This window comes from Nyctibius grandis, chromosome 4 (assembly GCF_013368605.1).
Source record: "Nyctibius grandis isolate bNycGra1 chromosome 4, bNycGra1.pri, whole genome shotgun sequence".
Lineage (NCBI taxonomy): Eukaryota > Metazoa > Chordata > Aves > Nyctibiiformes > Nyctibiidae > Nyctibius > Nyctibius grandis.
In genome coordinates this window covers 32,016,760-32,040,707 of record NC_090661.1, presented here as the reverse complement: position 1 = coordinate 32,040,707, position 23,948 = coordinate 32,016,760, and the positions used below count along the sequence as shown (strand labels likewise).

The 23,948-nt window shown below is 42.4% G+C and overlaps 1 protein-coding gene across 1 annotated transcript in view; it reads left to right on the top strand.

The window, feature by feature from the left end:
* Positions 1 to 23,948, top strand: part of RGS6 (regulator of G protein signaling 6) — a 272,032-nt gene that overhangs the window by 171,579 nt on the left and 76,505 nt on the right. Inside the window, exon 2 of the mRNA XM_068397359.1 lies at positions 1,615 to 1,714. Coding sequence (XP_068253460.1) covers positions 1,615 to 1,714 — 100 coding nt within the window. The remainder of the gene's footprint in view (positions 1 to 1,614; positions 1,715 to 23,948) is intronic.

Below are 23,948 nucleotides of genomic sequence, written 5' to 3'. Positions count from 1 at the left end.
CAGCCTGAGAGGAGCAGTTACTCTTCCAGATGTCCTCTGACTGGAAGAAACTGTTTTGATCAGCAAATAACCTTGCATAAAGTTCAGATAGAGGGGAAAAGGTGGTATTAATTTTCATAGTGTTTGGGTTGGTGGAAACGTAGCGTTATTCTATCTCACATTAACTGTAGGTACCCAGTCTTCCTGTAATCTATTGAATATCTCAGGATATTTTCATCTTTGTGACTTCATTCCTGATGAGAATTTGTTCAGGGCATGTGTTAACTTAAAAATAACATATAAACAATGTGCGAACAGTTCAGTTAAGTGATAGCCTGAGGTTAAAAACACAGTGATCAAATTCAGTGTCTGAAATTGGCAGGGAGATTTTCTTACCACCTCGTGAAGACTTGAAATTAAACTTGTTTTGAAATGTAGGTGTTAAGTCTGTGAAAGAAACTCACTTGCACATCTAAATGAAGCTGGTGTTTCAGAGTTGAAGAGAGCTGGTTGAGCTCTGAGGCTGCCTTAAGGAGACAGAGGGGCCGCGCTCCCACCATGTAACCTCTCTGCCAAGGTTGTGTTTCGTAGCATCTGTGAGGAGAAAATCCTCAGGTAAAATCAGGGCTGTGCTCCCTGTCTGGCCGCCATCGGCCTCAGCCCTCTGTCACCGGTGGCAGGGGCTGTGCTGTTAACCACTCGAGCTAACAGAGTGGTTAAACAGCTTTGGGTTTATTTTTGTTGGGCTTCTGAGACCTTATTAACTTGAAGAGATTTTTCGGAGATACCAAATTTCTGCACTGTGCTTATGTTCAGCTTTTTGTTCTCCCTGGTGTTGCCTTCAAGTAAATGCAGGGGGAATAGCCTCAAAAGGAGTGAAAATCCTTTCCCGTTTTAGAGTAAACGGGTGGAGGATTAAGCTCCTTCTCCCAGTAATCAGATCCTCTGATTGCCATGGCTTTTGAAGATGATTGTGTATTTTTCTGTATGTGATGAATTATGTATGTGCCCGTGAAGTTAAAGTTAACTTGGCTGTGAAAATCTAACGAGTTTTTCTCTGTGATCATTTTACTTCTGGTTGTTTACTTTGTACGGTGACCACGGACATGTACCGTCCCAACCTACAGTATGAGGCAGGGGAAATCATCCTGCGGTTGTTCTGTCTCATGCTCTTCTCAAGCTGTAGGCTGTTGGCGACTGTCTGGGGCCCTTTGGAAAATGAAAGCCCTCCCAAGGTCACAGTATTGAGGATTCAAATGAACATGGGAGAAGAGGCGAAAGTGGACTGGACAGGAAGCTCCTTAAGCTGGTTGCAGTACAGAGTCTAACCCAATTCACATGTGGACCACACAACACCTTTCTGTCACCCCTCGTCAGCAAAAAAAGCACAGTTGCAGTTGGATTGTCACTACCCGACCACTGTGTTCCAAGCTGGTCTATGTTGTCTTGTGGTTTCTAGTCTGAGGGTTTAAATTTAGGAGGTGATAGCTGTGTCTCTAGATCTGTGTTTGGGCAGTAATACACATGGTAAACTTGAAGCCCACCCTACCAGCAGGGCTCCGAAGCACTCACAGTATATAAATGTTACAGTCCCCGTTTTGCATAAACCACTAAGTCTTTCCTTCCCTTTGACAGATTGAAGACATCATTACGAGAATGCAGGATGACAAAACAGGTGGAGTCCCCATCCGCACTGTCAAGAGCTTTCTGTCCAAAATCCCCAGCGTCGTTACCGGTAAGGACCCTGGTTAGCAGGGAAGAGAGCGTGAGCTGGTACTCACTGGCTCTAAGCAGACATGCTGCTAAAGCCACAAGAAAGAGGAGGAGTGTAAGAAAAAAATGCCCCACTCTGCTCATTTTTTCTGCACGCCATTGTTATGAGGTGAAGTATTGAACCAAGATTTCTTAATTCTGTTTAAGTAAGAAAGCATTTGTATTTCTTTGGGGTGAGTTATATTTTAAAATGTTATATAGCTTTTGTGGCTATTACAGTATATCCAGGGGGAGTCATTCCCTATCATAGGAGTAGGAGGATCTTGGGGAAGAACTCGGGAAAGAAAGTTGAAATGATGTTTTCTCACTCACACCCAGATACTCTTGTCAGACTTGTGTGACAGGTGGAGGAATGTGAAATACCTTTTATGCATGTATGCTGTTTTCTTAAAGCTATGTGTACAAAGCGTGGATGGTGCGGGAACTGGGAGTCAGAGTACAAAACCATTCCTACTTGTATTTCCAGACAGAATATCTTCCAGTGCAACAAATAACTTTGCTATTGATAGATGATGAGTTTATTCAGGGTGATGTAAATTGCTTGGAGGATTTGTACTTGGGTTTCTGGTACCTGCTTTCACTAACTCTGTAGCAGTATTCACTACAGTGGCACAAAACTACTGTTTTCCCTCTCTCTACCAGTGGACTATTGTCCATTATGATATACCCAACTACTCCTGTGACTTTAAACTTATGATGTTGTTTGTCTCTGCAAAGTAAGTATGATTTTATCTGTCCTGCAGAGTCTCGTTCCAAATGAGACCAGGTACATACACTTATGAGTCTGTTTAGGGAAGTTTTCCCTCCTGTTCTGAGAAGTGAAGCGCTTCCTTCTCTGTGGCTGTGACTTCGCTGCAGTAAAATTGAGATGATCACTAAAAATGCAGAAGTTGCATTGTTGCATATAGGCAGCACACCAATAACTTGAGAGAAGACTAGCAGTTCAAAGGGACCTTTCTTGCTCTTGGGGACTTTATACTGTTGTAAAATAATGGGGAAATATCTCTTGTCAACAGGGATGCTGGCAATGCAGCTGGTGTCAAGCCATTGCAAAGAGGGTTCCCTGCAGTGGAGCACATCTGAGCTGAAGCACTTCAGAAATACCTTTACTGTTGGATTGAACAGTTTGAGGTTGTGTTGATTGATTCAGGAGTGTGATTTTATATCCTTGTATCAGAAAAATGTTCAATGGAATATAAATCTGCAGAGTTCTTAGGGATAGGCAGGGAATATGGAGATTGGAATGAAGTTTTTACTTAAATAAGGCTCAGTCCAGTTAATCCCTTTTTATTGAGCAACAGGCTCTTTAATCTGAAATTGGTTTCAGGGTGGTGACTCAGTGTAACTGGCAGTTGCAGGATTAGGGTTTTACTGTGGAAAAGAAACCTGAATCCAGAATGAGATGTGAAAATTGTGTTATTAAATTGCAAGTTATGGCTGGAGCAGGTATGAGCTAACTGTTCTTGAAGGTTCCTGTGGAAAATAACCATTTATCTGATCTAAAAGCTCATTCCATGAGCTCAAGTCTGCAATACACAAACTGGATGTCTTTAAGATTTATTCAGCTAAAACAGGTTTCTGATATTCCTGTTAATATTCATAGCATTGATTAAGCAATTGATCTAGTTGTCAAGCCACCACCTGTTACTCAAAGAAAAAAGGCAACATGAGACCTCACAGAGTCTTTGAAGTGATTATACCTTTGAAGTGGTTATACTTATCCTTAGATACCACCCGGGTTGACAGCTCACTGGCGCGATGGAAACTGCCCCCTTGCACTCTGCTCTTCTGGAACAGCAGCTGCAACTGCATCGCCTTGAAATGGCTGGGTTTTCACAGCACAGGGAATAGTGAAAAGATGAAGATAAAATAAGAACAAAATCTCCCTCCAGAGCTCACAGAAAATTCTCAGATTTGGCAGGGAGCAAGCTCAATACCATTCCCTTCAGGTGATTTGAAGGCAGCTCCCTTGTGATGCGTCGGGCAGTGCATGAAGCCTCTGAGTTTGAAAAGTACGGGAAAATAATGTCTCAGCAGAGAGACCAAAATTTTCTCCATTTCTCATTTCTCCTTTCAGATGCATAGATCTGCCTATTTGTAGACCAAAAACCAGAAGAAACTTATATATGATTTCAGTATTTGTGATAGATGAGTAAAGAGCTGGAGCACTTGAAGAGGCAGGAGTACCTATGTTTGAGCAGAAGCTGAGGATGCTGGGTTTGTTCAGTCTGGAGAAAGGAAAGCTGAAGGGAACGAGAGGCTATAGAGAAGACAGGGTCAGACCCTTTCTCAGGAGTGCATGGTGGAAGCACAAAAGACAATGTATGCAAGTTGCAGGAATAGAAATACCAACTAGATTTAGGAAGAAAGTTGTTTGTGGTCAGAGCAGCTGAGCATGGGCCCAGTAGCCTGGAGAGGCTGTGGAACCAGCATTGTGGAGCTGTTCAGAAACCCCTGAGCACAGCTGACCAGGGCAATCTGACCCGACTCTTCATTTGGCCTTGCTTTGGAGGGAGGTTTGACTAGACAACCTCCAGAGAATCCTTCCAACCTGAACTATTCGTATGATCATCAGGTACTCAATTTAGTTCTTGTCTAGTTCTACTCAATGTCATAAACACAAGAGAAGAGCTTGTATTTTCAAAAACTTTGGGCCTCCTCTTGGGAAGAGCTTGATTTCTAGGCTCTGGCATTCTCACACTTCTTTCTTCTACCTGAAAAATGGAACAGCAACACTGAGATGTGATTTACTTGGCAGACTCACAGTGACTGTGATTAACAGGGGTTTATTTTTGCTTGACACTTCTGTTGTAATTGCTTCTCACAGGAGAAATGTAAAATCTTAAAGAAAAAGAAACACTACAACAGCACCTTGGTGCTCTAAACAGGCAGCTCTGTTTATAGTACCTCAAAGTGGGTGTTTCATTTAAGGTTTGAATACCAGGGAAAGAACTGCTCATCTTGTTTTGCTTTCATCTGTCCTGATGCCTAAGTTGTGAATGAGGCATTGTGTAACATGAGGAGAAGGAGCCTCAGGGAGTTATCATTAATGGTCCTCTCTTGACAACAGGAGTCCGGGAAAAGGATGAAAAAATCTTTTTTGAATGTATGACGAGTCCATGTGGGGATGCTGTGCCAAAGGCACGTTTTAATCTGCATTAGAAGTAGATTTGTGTATCCTCTTCCCTGTCTTTTGGCTAAAAGTAGGTCAGTCAAAGGAAGAAACATCACACTATTATCATCTCAGTTAAGTCTTCACTTTTACGGGCAAGCCACAGAGAATGAAAGTAAAATGAAACCAGTCCGTGTGGCATCTGCATGCATGTATGTGACATTGTCTGATGGTAAGTTTAGAGTACAGCACAAACACAATGGGTGAATGGAAGGAAAAACTGACTGAGGGCAGGTATTGAGTAGTGCTGTGATCCATGCCCAGACTGGGTCATCAGCCAATGCACGTGATGACAGTTACTGCAATAAATGGAGTTTCACATTTCTCTTTTAGTGAACAATGTTTTTGTGTCTGTAAATGAATCAGCAATTCTCTGTTTTCCCAGTCATCAGGCTGTTGTAAGAACATCTCATTATATTAACCAGCAACAAAACTGGCTTTCTAATCTTCTTTTTAATTTCTGTACAATTGCATCTTAAAAATAACCTCCTGTTTAGTCAGAGGACCAAATGCATATACTTTCTTCTCTCACTGCTTCAGACTTGGCCCTATACAATATTGCTGAAACAAGTCAGAAAGAAGACAGTGCTGCAACAGCTGAACTTTCCAGTGCAAAAAGCCTCTTTCTTGCTCCCCCATATGCCTACAACCTCATTCCAGATTTCTCCTGGTCCTGTGTACTGTCTGATCCTGTGTACAAGCATCTTTGCTACTGCAGCCCAAGGGAGATGCGCCATCTATAAGCCTTGCACCTTCCTGCCCTCCTCCCAAGAAGTTTTGATACAACTTTGTCCTGACCCATAACCCCCTGACTTCAAGCAGTCCTGTCCTCACAGCTTGGTTTTGAGTGATACCTCCTCCTCCCAGCAGCAGTCCCCTAGCTGGCACCTCGCTCATGTGCTGCTCCTCACCCTTACCCCAACGCTTGCTTGTCTTCTTGTCTCCTTGCTCTGCTCCCAAAGCTGCCTGTGTGGCTGTGAAGGGATTGATGGGTGATGTCCCGGCTGTACCGGCTTGGGTTAAGTGCTGCCGTGCAAGCTTTGCGCACACAGCCCTGCCAATGCTTTTCACTCCTGACCTGCCACGTCTGTCTTATTTAAGCCCCAGACCTCTCTGAGCGGAAAGCGCCAGTATTACTGAAATGTGCCAGATGGCCTGTTGTTACTCGAGACTCATGATCTAAACCAAGTTTAAACTGCCGTGTGTTCCTGTCTGAAGAAGCCAGCATGTGTCTTGGCAAATGCCTATGGAGTTGTCCCAGAACACATCCGAATGTCACTCGCTCAAATAAAATGCATTTGGCTGGAGTGTGGAAATCCCATAGTGTTAGGAAAGAGGATTTATTATTGATAGCGTTCCCTGATGGCATAATTCAGGACAGCCAAGTTCTGCCAAAGGACTTCATACACCCATTGCGAAATGAGCTCCCACGGTGGTAGTCTGAGGGTATTCATTGCCTTTTCCCTTCAGAGAAGCTCAAATATATCTTTCATCCAGATGTGGCAGCCAGAGGTGCAAGGGAGAAGAGCAGGTTCCTCATCTCCAGGGTTTGAAAGGTCCCCGTTCAGAGGGACAGTACAAAGAAAGAGGTCGGCAGCAGGGGGAGCAGGACCAGGACGGGCAATGCTGACAAGAGCCAGCACCCATCACCTAGCAGGGCCTGGAGAGCAGGCTGCAAGGCTGAGTGCTCTGCTACAATGTTCACATTCTTAATGCTTTTTTTTTTTCAGGGGTAGAACTTGTCTCAGTGCCTTAAAGAAACTGCTTTCGTTGGGACTAAATAACTCCATAAGTTGGCTGCACAAGGATTTGGCTTCCCCTGGACTGTCTGACCAGCTGTTTGCATCATCTGACCCCATAGGATTTTAACTGGAGGACTGAGCCTGATACAGATTTCTCTGAACATTTGGGTAGTTTCACTCTAGATCTAAACCACCCACTCCTAGAACTGGGACAGCACTGGTCTCTGAACCTGAACAGCTGGAACATTTGTCAAAATGACTGCCTGAATCTGCCTTTAGCCTGGGTCAAGCTCTCTGTTTGTTTTTGTTTTTTTTTTTAGTTTTGTCTTTTCTCTGCAGTTTTGCTTTGAGAAACAGGAGACTTGAAATGTAGTATTGACTCTGTTTCAAGCAAAGTTAGTAGATAGTCCCAAATTTAAACCAAGTGCAATCTTTTGCTTAAACATGAGTGGCCACATTTAGTTAAAACAAGCAAAACAATAAAAAAACTTTTGCCAAAACTTAAGTCAATATCCAAAATATTTTTTGGTGTTTTTACTGGTTTATAAATGATACAAAGAACATGCTCTTGGGTTAAAATTGACATATATTTATACATACATATATAGTACTGTATCATTTCTGATGGTTTTCCACATTTATGTACAGGAGATGCTACACAGTAAATTCAGTGTTGTGCAATTGCATGGTGGAAACTGGCTTGCAAACACTGAGCATACAAATCCATTTATTTCTCATAAAAAATCAATTGCTCTGAGGAAGTTGCATTTAAACTAATTCAAGTCAAGACTGGGCTTCTTCATCACAACTTGTATTTTCTTCTTTTATGCATCTTTTCTTCAAATTGCACCCAATGGAAATGTGATCCATCCTTCCCTCAATAAAAAGGCTGTTATACCTTTTAATCTAGTATTTCAAAGCTGCTGTGAAGCACATAGCATTAGGCACATCAGCTATTACATGAGTAGTGCATACCTTGCAATTTTTTTTCCCGTAGCTTTCTCTTAAGCTCTCTATTCCTTTGCCAGGAGATAAACTAACCCAGTTAAGGAGCCAGAGTTATGCTGTCTTCATCCACAGCTCCCTCCCTTTTCTTCTTTAAGTGCATCCAGCTTCCTACCTTTCAAAGGGTGAGAGGGATGGGAGAGGGAAACATGGAAACCAGCTCTCTGAAGTGTAGCAATTCTTTGCCTGTTGTTAAAATGCAAGTCAGCACCTTGTGAAGCAGAAGTTTAAAGAATTTGATTTTCGGAAGGCAAGGGGGATAGTAGATTAATTGAATAGGATATGATTGTCAAAGAAATAAGAGGAAGCAATCAGAATTAATATTTTTTAAAGTGAATATTCAATATATCTCTCTGTCCATCTGCACATGGTATTCACTTAAATACACATAAAGAGCGAACAATTTTTTTTAAGAATAAACCTAAGAGTGGTAAGTGTTGCATGCTAGAAATAAACAAGGATGGGCTTCTGCATTTGTAGGTGCTGTGCAGGATGAGGACAGCTTGTGTCTGTGTATCATGGCCCTTTGCCACAACCCAGCTATAGCTTAGTCCGTGCAGCTTCACCTTCATCACGAGCCACGCTGCGTTTGGATTGTGCTCTCCCAGCTCAGGTGTTGTTTGTGTGGTGCGTTTTGCGTGCGGCTCATTCCACGGTAGTGGTCCTCCCTAGCTGAGCCCAGCCCAAATATTGCGGTGTGCCTGACTCCACAGCTATGCTGAACTTTGAGAGGAAGGATGGTTTTCATAGCTGGCTGTTGATGCCACTTCTATGTGTCTCATTCATAGTTCTCCGTTCTCTTTGGGACTGCTCATCTCTGCACAAGCGTGCTCGTCCATCACGTGAAGCTTATGCATCCTTTAAAAATGTGTTCATGCATTATGAGGTAAATCCTAAATTATGAAATTAAATTAAGCATCACTTTTAAAATTACCAAAATTAGACGTTTTATGTAGCCATGTACTTTCATATGACAGCACTTGAAAGTAGTCATACCCGAGGTGGAAAACACTAGAGGAAAAGCACACCACAGCAGTGCATGCATTAAAATTTGGCTTAGGCCACTGCAGAAAGCTTATGAAACACATCCTGAGGCTTTAGTATTCAGTCAGTAAAATGGCCTCTCAAGTGCTATCTAAAAGCACTGCATATTGTGAGGAATCTAGTTTCCTTGCATTAGAATTGTGAAGGTCCTTCCTGGTCCTACTTGTCCTTGCCGGATTTGAACCTTTGCGTCTGTCAAGTGAAGATATGATAAATCAGAAGCTTAAATAATCATGCTACATGAATATTCCTGTGGGCAATAAAAATACAATGAAAAATCATCAAAATCACCAAATGGTGCAGCTTTACCTTTCTGCAGTGACTTGTCTGCTCTTCGTAGTCACTAGAGATGTTGTCAAAAGGGAAGATAAAGCCAAGAAGACCTTCCACCCTGCCACCTGGGCAGAAGTTAGAACAACGCAAAATTATAATTTCTCTTATTGAAGAATATGAGCATAAAAATTACTGGGCTGGAAGGCATCGAATGAAAACTATGAGCCTGGAACAAAGCAGGTCTATTAAAAATGGTTTAATTTTTTTTTCCAAGAATTGCTTTTAGGCCTTTCAGTAGACACTAAAAGCTGGAATAGAGACAGATTTGATAATAAGTTACCTGCTGAACTCCAGTGTTTAGATGAATTGGTAAGTCAGCCACAATAACAAAAAATGTTACATATTAAGAGCATTCTTGTTGCTGACTGCAGTTTTATTCTGAAACACACAGCATTTAGCTGATGGAATATTGTGGCTAATGAATAAAGCATTAAAAAGAAAAGTCAACAATATTTCAATGCCTGTGGAAATTCATAGGAATGAATGATTAATGCTTTTCTGCATTCATCTTGCTATCTTCAAAAGTGCATCATTATTACAAAAGTTTGTTTCCAGATCTGAATGACACAGCAAAAGAGCAGAGATTAATTATAAGCACTGTGTGGCTTTGATTTTTGGATGTGAGTGTTGAGCAGACTGCACTCAAGCTGCAATACTTCACCTCTGCTGTCCACTTCATAGCAACCTGGGAGTTGCGTGGTGAAGGCTCTACCAACACAGTTTTGTTTTTTCACACCTCTTGCTTTGTTTCTGCCCTGCCTCCAACACTCCTGTGGGCTGCCAAGCATCAAATACACAGCGGACCATCTTTGCTCCCGCTGAGTCTGATAAGCCACATACCCACCGAGGCGTATGTGGAGATCTGACCCCTAAACAAACCATTTTTACCTTGAGGAACTGCAAAAGCCGCGATATGTACGTGCCCAATGGTAATCAACAGCAATGTGAAGGAGCAAATCTTTGAGCATAGTTTGACAACCCTTACTTTGGATCTGTTGGTTTAATTCGATGCCGTGCCAGCCATTAGAAAAATAAACCCCTCTCATTATTCCATGCATATATTCTGTTCATTCTTATCTATTGTTCTTTGGCTTTTTTAGTCAAAATAATTTTCAGGGTGTTATTTATTGAGCAGTTTCTTACTTGCTTTTTAATTAAAGGGCTTAAATTGCAAAATACAACAGTTTTTTCTGGAGTTTAAATTTAGTGATTTTCATCAATGTGTTGTTCTAATGAAATGCAGAAGTTAACTTTAGTAACTGTAAATCCAGTCTCATGAATCATTTTCTGTTCTTTTACACATACATTAAATTTGATAGGTGAATGATTCTTCTAGGTATGATATATCTTAGCTACAGCACTGAAGTTACCATTAATGTAACTTGGAGGTGAGGTGAAAGGAAGGGTTGATTTTGTTTTTTTACTTTAAGTAGTACAAAGAATTACATAGTGCACCAACTTATTTTTACCAGCCATAAGTAGTGCACAAGTGAGAAATTACTGTTGCTAAAAGCTGCACTGGGGACAGTTAGAATATGTCTCTAGAAGATGCTGTAGCTGAAGGGAGTTGGTGCAGTGCTAGAGTGAACAAACTGTATTACCTGGTTTGTGTGGATACCCTGAATGGTTGATGAATAACTTGTTTTATTCTGCCTGTTCCAGTAGAAAGACTCAGTTCTTTGGTCTGTTATGTATTTGCACTACATAGCACCTGATAATGCCATAGATTTGACTTTAGAACCTTGCATCAGAATTGGCAAACAGGAAAATGAAAAACCTTTCAGGCTTTTCATACATATCCATCATTGTAAGTAATACACATTTGCATGTTTTCTTTAACTTTTTTATCTGTGTGCATAAATCTCTCAAAATTGTATGCTGGTTTCCCATGGATTTGTTTTGAGTATGGTGTGGATTGATGAGCTTGGATATTTTTGATGTATGATTCACTACCACATGCAGGGAAGAAAATTATATTTTGGTCCTGCAGAGAAATAAAACTAAGCAATTAGGTCTTCATTCAGTTAATTCCTATTTGATGGCTGCATGCTTTGCGAGAAGAGAGTATCAGGATTCTGCTCCATTACAAGGTCACTTGCACAATAAGAATTTTCTCTGTGCAGGTACCTCCACAATATGGACAGGATTGCAGATTAACTCTTACCTAGAAATAAGTAATAAAACATGCAAGAAACTTGGAGAAGTTGATTAATGTAAAATGCTAATTGCACTCAACATGAAAAAAAATAAACATAGACTGATAAGAAAAGGAATGTATGTCTGTTTTACATCCAATTATTGTATAGTTTTGTGTTGTATTGCATAGAAAGTCTTACTCTGTTATTTTTGTACCTGTTTTTATTGTGGATAGGATTGTGTCTTTTTTCTTTTTCTTTTCTTTTTTCTTTTTTTTGAAACTTGATTGTTTGCTGGTTGATGCCAAAATCATTGTCAGATTCAGCTGAGCTAATAATTTCTGACGGGTTTTTCTTTTTTGATATTTTACCTTTGCCCTAAGTATTCAGTTAATTTCATTCCTATTTCCTGTATAGGTTAGGCTGACTGAAAACCACACTTTTTAGCAAATGAGGTATTTGCCAAATGTCCAGTGTTTTATTGTTGAGTGCTCTCTACATTTTTCTCCTACCAGAGACAGAGTGACAGGTGAGCTTTCTAAGGGAACAGTAGTAGCCACGGAAAAGAAATAAAGGTTACTGTATTCTGATAAAATTTCAATCACAAGGCTATTCAAGGCTGTCGTTGCTGAAACTAATTAATTGGACAGTGGCATATTCATCAAAGTTTATTTCTTTTGTCAAGTAGAAAAAACAGAATCAGAAGACTAGATCTTTTAAAACATGATTTATAGTTTTGCATTGTAGTGTCATTTATTCATCATTTACATCATTGTGTAATGTAATATGTGGATATTGCATTGCAAATTTTTTTTTTTTTTAATAGGAAGGGTTGATTTTAGAGCTTCAAAGAGTGTTGGGTCCTTGACACAGTAGCTTGCTTGCTTGGAGAGCTGTAAGATGTACTTGGAGATCATAGAATCATAGAATGTCCTGAGTTGGAAGGGACCCACAAGGATCGTCAAGTCCAATTCCTGTCCCAGCATAGGACAACCCCAGAATTCACACTGTGTGTCTGAGGGAATTGTCCAAATGCTTCTTGAATGCTGTCAGGCTTGGCGCCATGACTGCTTCCCTGGGGAGCCTGTTCCAGTGCTCCACCACCCTCGGGGTGAAGAACCTTTTCCTAATATCCAACCTAAACCTCCCCTGGCATATCTTCCTGCCATTCCCTCGAGTTCTGTCACTAGTCGCCAAGGTGAAGAGGTCAGCACCTACTCCTCCACTTCCCCTTGTGAGGAAGTTGTAGACCACAATGAGGTCTCCCCTCAGTCTTCTCTTCTCCAAGCTGAACAGACCTAGTGACTTCAGCTGCTCCTCATATGGCTCCCCTCTAAACCCTTCACCATCTTTGTGGCTCTCTTCTGGACACTCTCTAGTATCTTCATATCCTTTTTATACTGTGGCACCCAAAACTGCACACAGTACTCAAGGTGAGGCCACACCAGTGCAGAGTAGAGCGGGACAATCACAGAATCACAGAATCAACCAGGTTGGAAGAGACCTCTGGGATCATCGAGTCCAACCGTTGCCCTGACACCACCACATCAACTAGACCATGGCACTAAGTGCCATGTCCAGTCTTTTCTTAAACACATCCAGAGATGGTGACTCCACCATCTCCTTGGGCAGCCCATTCCAATGTCTAATAACCCTTTCTGAAAATAAATTCTTCCTGATGTCCAACCTGAACCTCCCCTGGCTAATCGCCTCACTCGACAGGCTAGCAGTACTATGCTTGATGCACCCCAGGACACGGTTGGCCCTCTTGGCTGCCAGGGCACACTGTTGGCTCATGTTCAACTTGCCGTTGACCAGAACCCCCAGATCCCTTTCCGCAGGGCTGCTCTCCAGCCTCTCGTTCCCCAGTCTGTATGTACGTCTAGGGTTGCCATGTCCCAGGTGCAAAATCCGGCACTTCCCCTTTTAAACTTCATGTGGTTGGTGTTCGCCCACCTTTCTAATTTATCTAGGTCTCTCTGCAGGGTCTCTCTGCCCTCGGGCGTGTCAACAGCTCCTCCCAATTTTGTGTCATCGATGAATTTGGATAGTAGTCCTTCAAGTCCTGCATCCAAATCATTAATGAAGATATTGAAGAGCACTGGCCCCAAGATGGATCCCTGAGGAACCCCGCTAGTGACCGATCGCCAGCCCGATGTAACCCCATTTACTATAACTCTTTGAGCCCTACCCATCAGCCAATTGTTCACCCGTTGCGTTATGTGTTTATCCAGCTGTATGCTGGACATTTTGCCCAGGAGGATACTGTGAGAGACAGTATCGAAAGCTTTACTGAAATCCAAAAAGATTACATTGACTGGCTTCCCTCGGTCAACTAGGTGGGTAACCTTGTCATAGAAAGAAATCAAATTTGACAAACAGGACACAGGACAAAAGATGCAACAACTTGAAACTGTAAAAAAACCCCAACCAAAAAGACAACAAAAAACCTTTCAAAATTAGCTTGTCAGTATGCCTTTGTTTACTGATTTCAGAAACTTGCTTTGCCACAAGTTTGGTGTGTCTGGGCACCGTGTTGTGCCCAGTGGGAGCTGACAGGAATCCGCTTAGACACTGCAGCCGTGAGCCCAGCAATAAATAACACAGGTGTGAAGGCTCACATGGCTTCTTGTGTGTCCTTGAGCTGTTTTAAGTGCAGCGCATGTTCCCAGGAGGAGAGGGCTGACCATGGGTGGGCAGAGGAGGGATGGAGACCTTTGTCCATTGTGCTGACCTGTGCAGCAAGAGGTTGTGGTGGTCCTTTGGTTCAGCCTGCTTACATATAGATTACCTGCCTCAAATCCTGTTTGCAACTGTAGATCTTATAGGAAAGTATCCAATTTTAAAAATGCCTGACATAAAAAATCTGCTGTAACCTTTAGAAAAGTTACTGTCACCCTTAAAAAAGTTGTAATATGCCCAAAAGTTGTTCCTTGTTTCTGGTCTGATTTTGTCCAGATCACCTTCTGGTGTTGAACCTGGTGTTATGGTTGACAATGAAGACATCTGTTCTCCCCAAAAAGATACTTAGTCACGGCAGTGAAATAGCCACTTCACTTTGTTTGTGAAGTTTTTAATAAATTGGGTCCCTGAAAGTGTGTCTGACTACAAAGCACTTTTTCCAGGCCTTTAATTCCTCTTGTGCTTCTCCCCTGGCCCCTCTCCCAAGTTTTTAACAACCTTTCTGAACAGTGAGCACCAGAATCGTCTGAAGTTTTCCATTGACCGCTGTGCTAGTGCCAAGTGCAGGGGTAACACAACTTCCCTGATCCTGCCCCACAACCACCTGCCCCCTCAGAGGTGGAGCACCACACTGACCACTCATGTTACCCGTTTGCCTACTGGGTGCAAATTCCCAAAAGAAAGATGCCCATCAAGAAAGGGTCTGGTAAACACTCTGTTACCTTTGTTCTTATCCATGATACATAAATTAATGAGTTTCTGCTTTTTACGTAGTATGTTAGCATATCTCAGCACCATCTCTGTCAATGACATATTGCTCATTTGTTCCCTATTCAGCTTTTTGCTCCTGTTGTCAGCAGGTGGTCCTTGGTCATCAAGTTAAGAAACATACCTACTCTACAAACCTTATTTCATGTCTTGGCTCCAATAAGAGAGCACATTGGCACATTACAGTCTTTCTTTGCAGATTGTTCTTCCCCGTTAACTTGTATGGGCTTTCCTATGGAGACCATCTCACTCAGATAACTGAAGATTTCTGTGGGTTCCTCTGATTTTTTGCACAAGACAGCTGAGCAGACGTCCATGAGTGTATTCCTCTGTATTTGGATACTTTTATTTAAAAACAGAGAGGAACATATTTCTCTGCCCCGGTGGAGAATAGCATAAGGAAAAATTAAAATAAACAGAGCCAGAGCTCTGCAGAGTGCTGCATTTTAAGAAAGTAATATTTTGACTGATTATAGTTAGCTTTCATAGAGCCGTTATTAATGAATGTGTTATATTGCCATATATTGTTAATCCTCTTGGTGGCTTGGGACTCAGCTGCAGATGCTTGTTCTGTGTGTGAACATAAATAAACTCACAACAGAGTGGCATTCAGGTTTTTCAGATTCCTCCACGTTCCCCAGTTTTCTTTCCTTAAGTACTTTCTGGGGATGCAGGGGCCTGTTAGGCTGCAGTGCTTGAGGCAGAGGGGTTACCGTAGTCAGCACCACACAGGAGAGCATCCCTCTCCTGGTTCCTCAGTCCCCAGGGCTGGGTGTTGGCTCAGAGTGGGTAAGCTGGGGACAGACATGAAGCCAAGTAAACTCCAACCTCTCTGTGCTGGGGGAAGCTCCCTGGCAACCACGACACTCCCCTCCAAGCTCACATATGAGGCTCTTTGCATCATTATTCTGTAATGCTGCTCTCCCCTCCTCTTCCCTGGCAAATTTGTCAGTGTTGTGAAATTAAAGCTGGGGAAGAGTGGGGAGATCAGAACAGTATCTAATGCAATCAGGGCAATAAAGCTCAAGAACGTATCTCTTGCAGCCTCTCTAAGGTATTCAGTCAGCCTGTTTCTTGAGCCCTGTGCAAGTTAGATTGAAGCATAACTTCTAATTAGGTATCTGGGTCATGTTCGACACACTCGCGGTTCGGCACTGACGTTTCTGTTCTCCTACTTAGCTCTAAATTTGCCAGCTGTTTTCCTTAAATAATTCCACCTTTCATTAAAGGATTGTGTGTCTTATGTAATTACACCCACGATAGCGTGAGGGCAGTCGTAGGGACATGGAGGTAGAAATAGCTCAGTGTTTTCCACCAACCTTGAAATTCTTTAATTGAATCATTAAAATTTGGATTCCCACCTCTGCTGTGACAAGCTTCTCTAGCTCTGCCAAGCTCTCATTCATAATGTCTAGACTCTGTCAATTTAGGCACAGCTCTGGAAACAGCAGTCTTCTGTGCCACCAAGTCCTCTAGTACTTGCCTGTCAACTGTTTAATCCAGAAATGTCAAGATTAAATTCCCTTTCATTATCTCTCTTCAGCAGTCAAAGGATTTGCTACCAGTTTAGATTTAGGGACGGGCTGCATGAATTATCTTCTAAATAGTCTTAGGCCATGAAGCATTTTCTGAAACAGAGATTTACATTATGCGACTCAAAATAGTACCAACACTAGAAAAGCAGATTGTGTGAGCGCTGGAAAAGTCACATGGGGTCTAGAGTACCAGACTAAGGAAAAAAAACTTTGCATGTGCAGTGTCAGGCTGGAGGTTTGTCAGTCTGTGACTACTGTCGTTAAAGTAGGGTCCACTCTGTTGGGGCCCATGCTGTCAAAAGAAAAGATCTTAAAAAAAGCCTTCTGGTTTTGTCACCACCCACTCCTCTTTCCTGGGATTCCTGAGCTAGTCTGTCCATGGAAAAGGGGTTGCCCATTTTAGGGGCAGTTTGTTAGAGATTTGCATCTGTGTACTGCAGTAGGTGCCTTACTAGCACCTTTTAAAAAATGCTTGTTTTTTAAAATGAAGAAACCCTGCTCCTCCTCCTAGTTCACCCTTCAGTCCCCGTCTGCTCTTTCTGCATTTGTGTGTGGTGCCTGCCCCAGCTGGCAGGTTCTGTGGAGCCTCATCCACTGTGGTTTGCTTCAAGCCCACAATCATTTCATTCTGCACTTGGTACCATTAACCTCCACCGCCTTCTGGTGTCCTCGTTCTCCTCCCAGCTTCACACTTTCTTTTCTGCCCCTTCTTGTGCTTTGAGCAGCCTCTCACAACCTGCATACCTGATACATTGATGATTATCAAAGTGGCGCTTTCAGAAAGCCTTTGCACGTTCTGAGTGCCTTTCATTTTCCAGGAATGAAAACCTGTATTAACCACCCTAACTCACCAATGAAGAAGTTAAGACAGGTCAAACACAAGCAGCTGAGCCCCTCCTTGCCTGTGGTTTCGCATGGGCTTTCTGTCTTTACATTGCTAAACTATGCAGCTTGACAGCACCCTTGTGAGGTTTTATTATATCCATTCATCCAAGTAGTGAAGATAAAAGAATAAGTGACTTGCCTGGTGTTAGACAAGAAGGCTGTAGCGCAGGTGAACGTGGAGACCTAGGTACAAGACCATCCCTTTCCTTGCTATGGCTACGAGAAGGGTGGAGACATGGCAAGTTGGATCCTAGGCTGAGGCAGATTAAAATAGTCCACGTTTCTCAGTGATTAGAGCAGATGTGCTCTAATGTGTGGCAAGACAGCACATATGAACGGGAGCTTGAGGGGTATGTGAGGAGAGGCTGAAAAGCCATCACATCGTGACAGTTATGGTCACCTGCAATTACATATTTTCACTTCAAGCTACCACTGGGTAACAGTGATCATTAATGTGGACATGGAGGTTTGCCCTGTGGAACAGGAGGGGTTTCCTTCACAGGTGAGACTGGGAGAGATGGATTAATATGCTACCGTAGGGAGAGGTAAAATCCGCAGCTGGTTTGCATCATGTCTGCAGGGGTCTGTTGAGCCACCTTGCTGGCTTTACTAAATTAAAGGAAGGTAGCATCTGCTCTTCAGCTGTGTCACTTGGCAGTGCCTGATTAGCCTGACAGAGTCTCTGAGCCTGTTTCTACCTCTCTTTGCAAAGGGAAGGAGTCACTCACAGAGTTCATCCTGTTTTGTCACATTGCATAGCAAACTTTATTTGTGGTGAGGTATTGTTGAATTCCACTGTCCCACCTCTAAAGACTCGCACATCAACGTGAATGGCAGCTGCGTTTTGTTTTGTCACATAAACTTACCTTTTTTTTATTCTTGAGCTTTATAGGTTAAGCTTTTGGTGTTTCCTGCTATGTTATGGGGGCACAGGTTAATATACAACCTACTCTCTACAAATAACCAAAGCTGCTAGGTAGGGCTGTAGTAGTGACGATAATGTGCAATACCATATTTTGGGTGAGAACTTGCTGAAGGAGTCTAGAGGGGCTGCACTGTATCTGTTTAGGGAATTTGCTGTAAGTGCTCTATTCTGAGGTGAGTTTCTGCAGAAGTCATGAGAGAGACTGCAGAATCTATGCTGGTGTTGGGATACAAGTTTTCTAAAACAGTAGCTTGCAGTGAAGCTAGGCTGCTGTGGCCATTCATGTATGCAGTTGCCCTTGGAACCATTATGGGGAAGATGATACCTTTGTAAGCTCCCTGTAGGCACTGGGAGGGACTGAAGATAAGGCATGTCCTTTTCAGTTGTGTCCCTTCCCTCCTGCTTCTGCCTTTTCCCTCATAACCTGCAGCTGCTGAAGGGACTGGTCTCACCCAATGAGATACGAGGGTACAGAAGATTTCTCTGAGCTGAGACTTAACTAACATGGAGCAAGATAGCAGGTATGAACTGTAAAAGGTAGGCTCTAAAGGACGTAGTAAGAATGTCTACTCTGAGTCAAACCAGCACCCACCAATATTCTGTCTGGCTATGTATCCTAGCTATCTAGGGTAGCATACAAGAAAAAAAGCAATGTATAGCAATACTGTGGTGGTGTGTTTCTCAGTCTCCAGCTGTCTGCTAGGAGGGACTCAGTGGGGGACACGGTCAGGTGTTTTGCCATTGTGTTTGGATTTGATTGTGTTTTCATTTCTCAGATATGCAGAACAAATGTGTTTACCTCACAGTAAAGATAAAAAAGCCTCCTAGGAAATACTTTGGAATATGATTATAATTTTTTCAGCATTTTACATTGGCATATGTAAAATCCTGTAAATGTTTACATCATGTACTTTTTACCTTGTGTATGTGACATATACAAAAGTGTGCTCTTACAGAGCTGGATTTGAGTGTTCAACTGAAAGAAGATTCAGGTTAATATGTAGGTATTTAAAATAGTTGTTTGCTTCTAACCTAACCAATATAATAAGTGATAGTCAAATAACTATCTCAGTTACTTAATTGTAGGCGAGAGGCTGGCTGAGAATGTGCTTTTAAAGCTGGAGGTACTGCTAGTGCCATGGAGAACCAACTGCTCTGTGCAGGAGGATGCTGCACTGATTACCTTCAGCAGTCAGGACATCTCACCCTTAGCGTGCAGGCGTACGTGAAGATTTTATCTTTTCCTATAGTTCAAGGAAGTGATTTTTCCCTTCCTTATGCCAACACATCCCACCTGGACATGCTAGACCTGTTCTGCTGTACTAACCTTGTTTGCCACCTGCTATGACCCCTATTTTCTCTTTTCATCTCTGGGCTGTGCTTAAGTCACCCAGACAACTTTAGCCTTTTATGCTTGAGTGGGATCATGCTGAATGGTGTCATTTTGATGCAAATTGTTAATGGGTTTTGGTTTTTTTTTTTAGATTTTGGATTTATAGATATACCTGAAATGTACCGAAAGAACAAATGTCCACCAGGGTCTAAAGTGTGTGGCGTGGCTTACAGTTAGTCAAATATGTGAACTACGGAGTGCTTTGTACCTTTAATGTTGCATTAGTGAGTGCTTTCATGCAAGAAATTATCCACTTACCCTTAAAGGACAATTTTGATACATATGGTTGGTCATTTTGGAAGAAGTCTTTGCAGTACTGGAAGACTAATGTGAACTACATAGGTCTTTATGTTACTGTGTATGAACTAAAATGTTTACACACACCCCATGTGGATGGGATTTTTTAAATATATAATTACACAGGTATAACTAGAGAAGAAATATGGCTGGGATTTCCCAGAAATCTTAATCTGTTTTACAAAATACTGACTGCTGAATTGTAAAGGGAAAAGAAATAACCTGATGAAGTATGGAATTTAGTCTGGGACAATAAGCCAGCTGAAGAAAGAGCCGAATGCTCGGAAACAAGGGTAAGCTCTTCCAGTATCTGCCTGGCTAGGTGAAACACTTGAAGGGCCTTTGGAAAAGTAAGTCTGATGTTAAAAAATGGCTCTAACTATGATGATAATACATCCTGTTGAAAGCCGATAGGATGTGAGCTCCTGAGGGCCTTTCAGTTTTGAAGATGGAACAAAGGAGTCTAAGTCACTTTGGCATTTTTGAAACTTGTATCCAGCATCATCTTTTAAAAATACAAGAAGGTTGTCTGTAGGACACCCTTTTTTTGTGTTGGTATTTTGTCTGGGGTTGACATCTTTTATAATCAAGGTGTAATAAATCTGTCTAGGGGAAATTCTCAAAAGCATGAATGATTATTAGGCTGCCATGGCCCAGTAATAATCTGAGGGAAATGTCCATGTCTGTGCATTCAGGGAGGCAAAGGGATGTAAACAACTAGTGAGAAGAAGAAGCAGGCAAGGAGGTGCATTGTTTTGCTCTCAGAATTACTACTTTAGAATACCAAATTACAGACAGCATACAAATACCCAACAATTTAGTTTCATAAAAGGGAGCATTCTAAACCAGCATAATCCATATAATTACTCCAAAATAAGTTTAAGACAAAAATGTGCATTTAATAGCCAGATGATAAAATTAAAGAGATCTTCATGGAAAAAGTCTAGTTGAATCTAAGCCAACTGGGGACCTACTTATCTCCATTCCTGATAGCCACTGATTACGCTTCCTGCAAAAAGGATAAAAGCCCCTATTTGTTGTTGCTATAGATGAACTTTTCTTATGTTATTTTAATACTAACAAAGCAATTAAGCCCTACCAACAGTGTGGCTGTTTTCATTAGCGTGTGCTTTGTCAGGGGGTGTTGTGGGCTCCTCCTCCCCAGGGAGGAATTCATTAGGGGTCAAACTGGTCTGTATTTATGGGTAGTTATATACTTCCCTAACACCAGAACTTAACCCAACCAGCTATTGCCCAGCCAGGACAGCTTGATGTGGTGACAGGTCAAAGTGTTCACTGGGCTAGCTAGGCAACTCTGGTGCTGCAGGGTGAGTAGACAGGATCATGCCAAAAGACTGGAGGCAGCCAACTTCCTGACTCCATTTCATAAGCCTCAGAAGTGTAAGAGTTGGAAGAGCGATTGGAGGTGCACGTGGCCTCCCATGGTGCCCACCTCCCCGTGCTGATGGCAATCCAGTGGTGCAGGCACTCTTTCTCCTCCATTCAGGGATTCAGGTGACCTAGAAGTGCCTGGGCAAGGAAGTCCCCCAGGGTGGGAACCTCACTGGAGCCCCTCATGAGTGCTGTGTGGCCCAAAAGGCATAAATTGACCATCCCTGCAAGTAGTGCTTCAGACAGGCATTACCAACAACTGTCTAGCTCTAGAGCATCTGCAAATGTTTGAAAACTGCTTTTTTGTTGCCTATGGTAAGCCCACTGTATGCTTTTCTGCTTTGCTGTCACTGCTTTGCTTCCTGGACTTGATTGCATACCCCGAGTCAGCCAGTTTTCTGCAAACTTACATCTGAAACGGTTGTGAAATAAACACATCCTTACCATTTTCTGTTTACATTTCAAACAAGGGATAAATCTGTTCTCCCTTGGCTTACCTGTCTGTCTACCTTGGGGGCCACAGTTCTGTTTCCCATGGGCTGGAGGAAGAGCAGAAGAACAGTTTAACCACGTTAAAATAAATATCTTGTACTGTTTGTATTGTTTGTGCTTTTCTGATCTGTTTATGGTCTACTCATGAGGCTGCCAGTCTGGCCTTTTCTGTGTTTTTCTGGAGGCTTCTGTGATATCAGTTTTGACTGATATATCTAAGTGCTGCTTGTTTACTGGGAACTGATATCCTCAGGGGAGCCTCAGAAGACCAGCTGTTCCTGTTAAGCCAGGTATTTTTGAGGTCCAGGTCTAAATCTAAGGAGTTAAAGTCACAATATCAAAAGCATCTCTGGCAGAAACGCAGTCTTTTGGCTAGACCAGCATTCTGGAGTTTTGTAGGTGTAATTTGAAGAAAGGTTTTTATTTTTAATGGGACATAGAGGGAAAGCTGGAGGTGGTGATTGTGGCTTGCAATGTTAGATACTGGAAGGGTGTGTTGGAGGACAATGAGATGTCATTGGTCTGAGAGATGTTTCTTCAAGAAGTGGGTCAGTAATTTATCATGCTGTACTTCACTTTATTGTAAGGCTATCATCTCCACATCTGTGACATGCCTCTCTGTGTGTTTTCAAATTTAAATGCATAGAAGACCCTCATGACTTTCAGAAGCAAATACCAACTCTTGCTTTAGTCTCTTCTCCTCTCACTAGACCAGCTCCTGGCAGCAAATCCCTGGTTTAGCCATAATCAGGTAGCCTTTGCTTAAAGTTTGCAGCACAGGTAGTCACATCATGGAGTGAAGCTGTGTGAGCTCGTTGCCTGAGACTGGAGCCTTGAAGCTGTGCAATGTTCTAAGAAGAATGGGGTCAAATAAAGGACATGGTCCTTGGCTGAATGAGCTTAGTGTCTTTGGGCCCTACGAAGGGACCTGCCCAGTACTAGACAGTACCGAACAAATGCTGAGTAATGTCTTGTAAAGATAAAGTTACTTGATTGGGATCTTAGTTTCAAATTTGCATGGCCTTGTCATAAACTGATTGTGTTTGCACAAGTCAGTCTGTGAGTACGCTGGTGGGAGAATGTCAACATTGCCCTTTCAACTTGTTCCCTCAGGCTGGAAACAATATTCTGAGTTACCTGCCTTGAGACCTGCTGTGGTTTGCTCTGGGCATAATGCTAGCAAAATTTGCAAAGCACTGACTGATTTCGGTCTGTGTGAAAGTAAAACCAGAAATGATCATTTACAGAGGAGGGACTCTGCACAGGAGAGCAGGACTGGGGAACTCCTTTGGCAGGAATTAGTATTAATGTTCAACTTATAATAACTTCAGTTAATTGAAGTTGTTTGGTGTTTTATGTTTTCAAAGTGCTAGGTAAACATCAATTCATTACTCTTTACAACCCTGCTGAGAGACACCTGAATATTGTTATTACACTTTTTTCAGCCATATAATTGACCTGCAGGAACATTATATGGTCTTTCCAAAGCTGTACAGCAACCTACCAGAACTGAAGCTTGGACATCCCTGATGCCAAGCTCCAGTGTACTAGATGAAGAAGTCCAGATAAGAGTAGCAGAAAAGGACTTTGTCATCTTTTCTGTTTCTGATTTGCATTCAGGTATATGCACGGACTCTTACAGACTTCAGCGGAAAGTATGTTCACATATTTCAGAGTAGCATTTGGACCATTTAGGTTTTGTAAGCATAATTTATTTTTGCATACCTATCATTATTTTCAACATCTATGTTCTTATTCCTTGGGACTGGTTTTTACAGGCTTATCCTCTTGCTCCGTGTACACTTTCTCCACTCACTTCTACTCTTTCTTCCTTCTAACTGCAAGGGAGGAACAAACCTGAGCTGGCGGAGGAGGCCATGCAGCTCTGCACATCTGCACTTGCCTCCACACATGCAGCATAAGCTACTGCTAATCGGAGTGTGAACAGGCTGAAAAGTTTATTTCAGAATAAATCACTACATTGGACAGAATCTGCTGAGCTTGTGAGATACCACTGTTGTAAATAGTGATGAGCCATGGTTTCGACTGGCTTCAGCAGAGTCATGACAGTGCTGTTAGCAGTGCAGTCAGTACAAAAGCCAAAATGCTGGCTACAGCAAGGGAGGAGAATGCACAGCCAGCACTGGTGGGGCGGTGTGATTGCAATTGGCTGAAAAACTTTGTCCACTGCTTTTGGACAAAGTTTGTGACTTGTTGTTTGTGAACAGCGAAGGACTGTGTGGGAGATGTGAGGGTCGGTGGCCGTCTTGGCAATAGCGACCATGAAATGTTAGAGTTTTCGATAGTGGGGGAAGTAAGGAGGGGCAAGAGCAGAACTTCTGCCTTAGATTTCCGCAGGGCAGACTTTAGCCTGTTTAAGAGGTTGGTGGACCAAG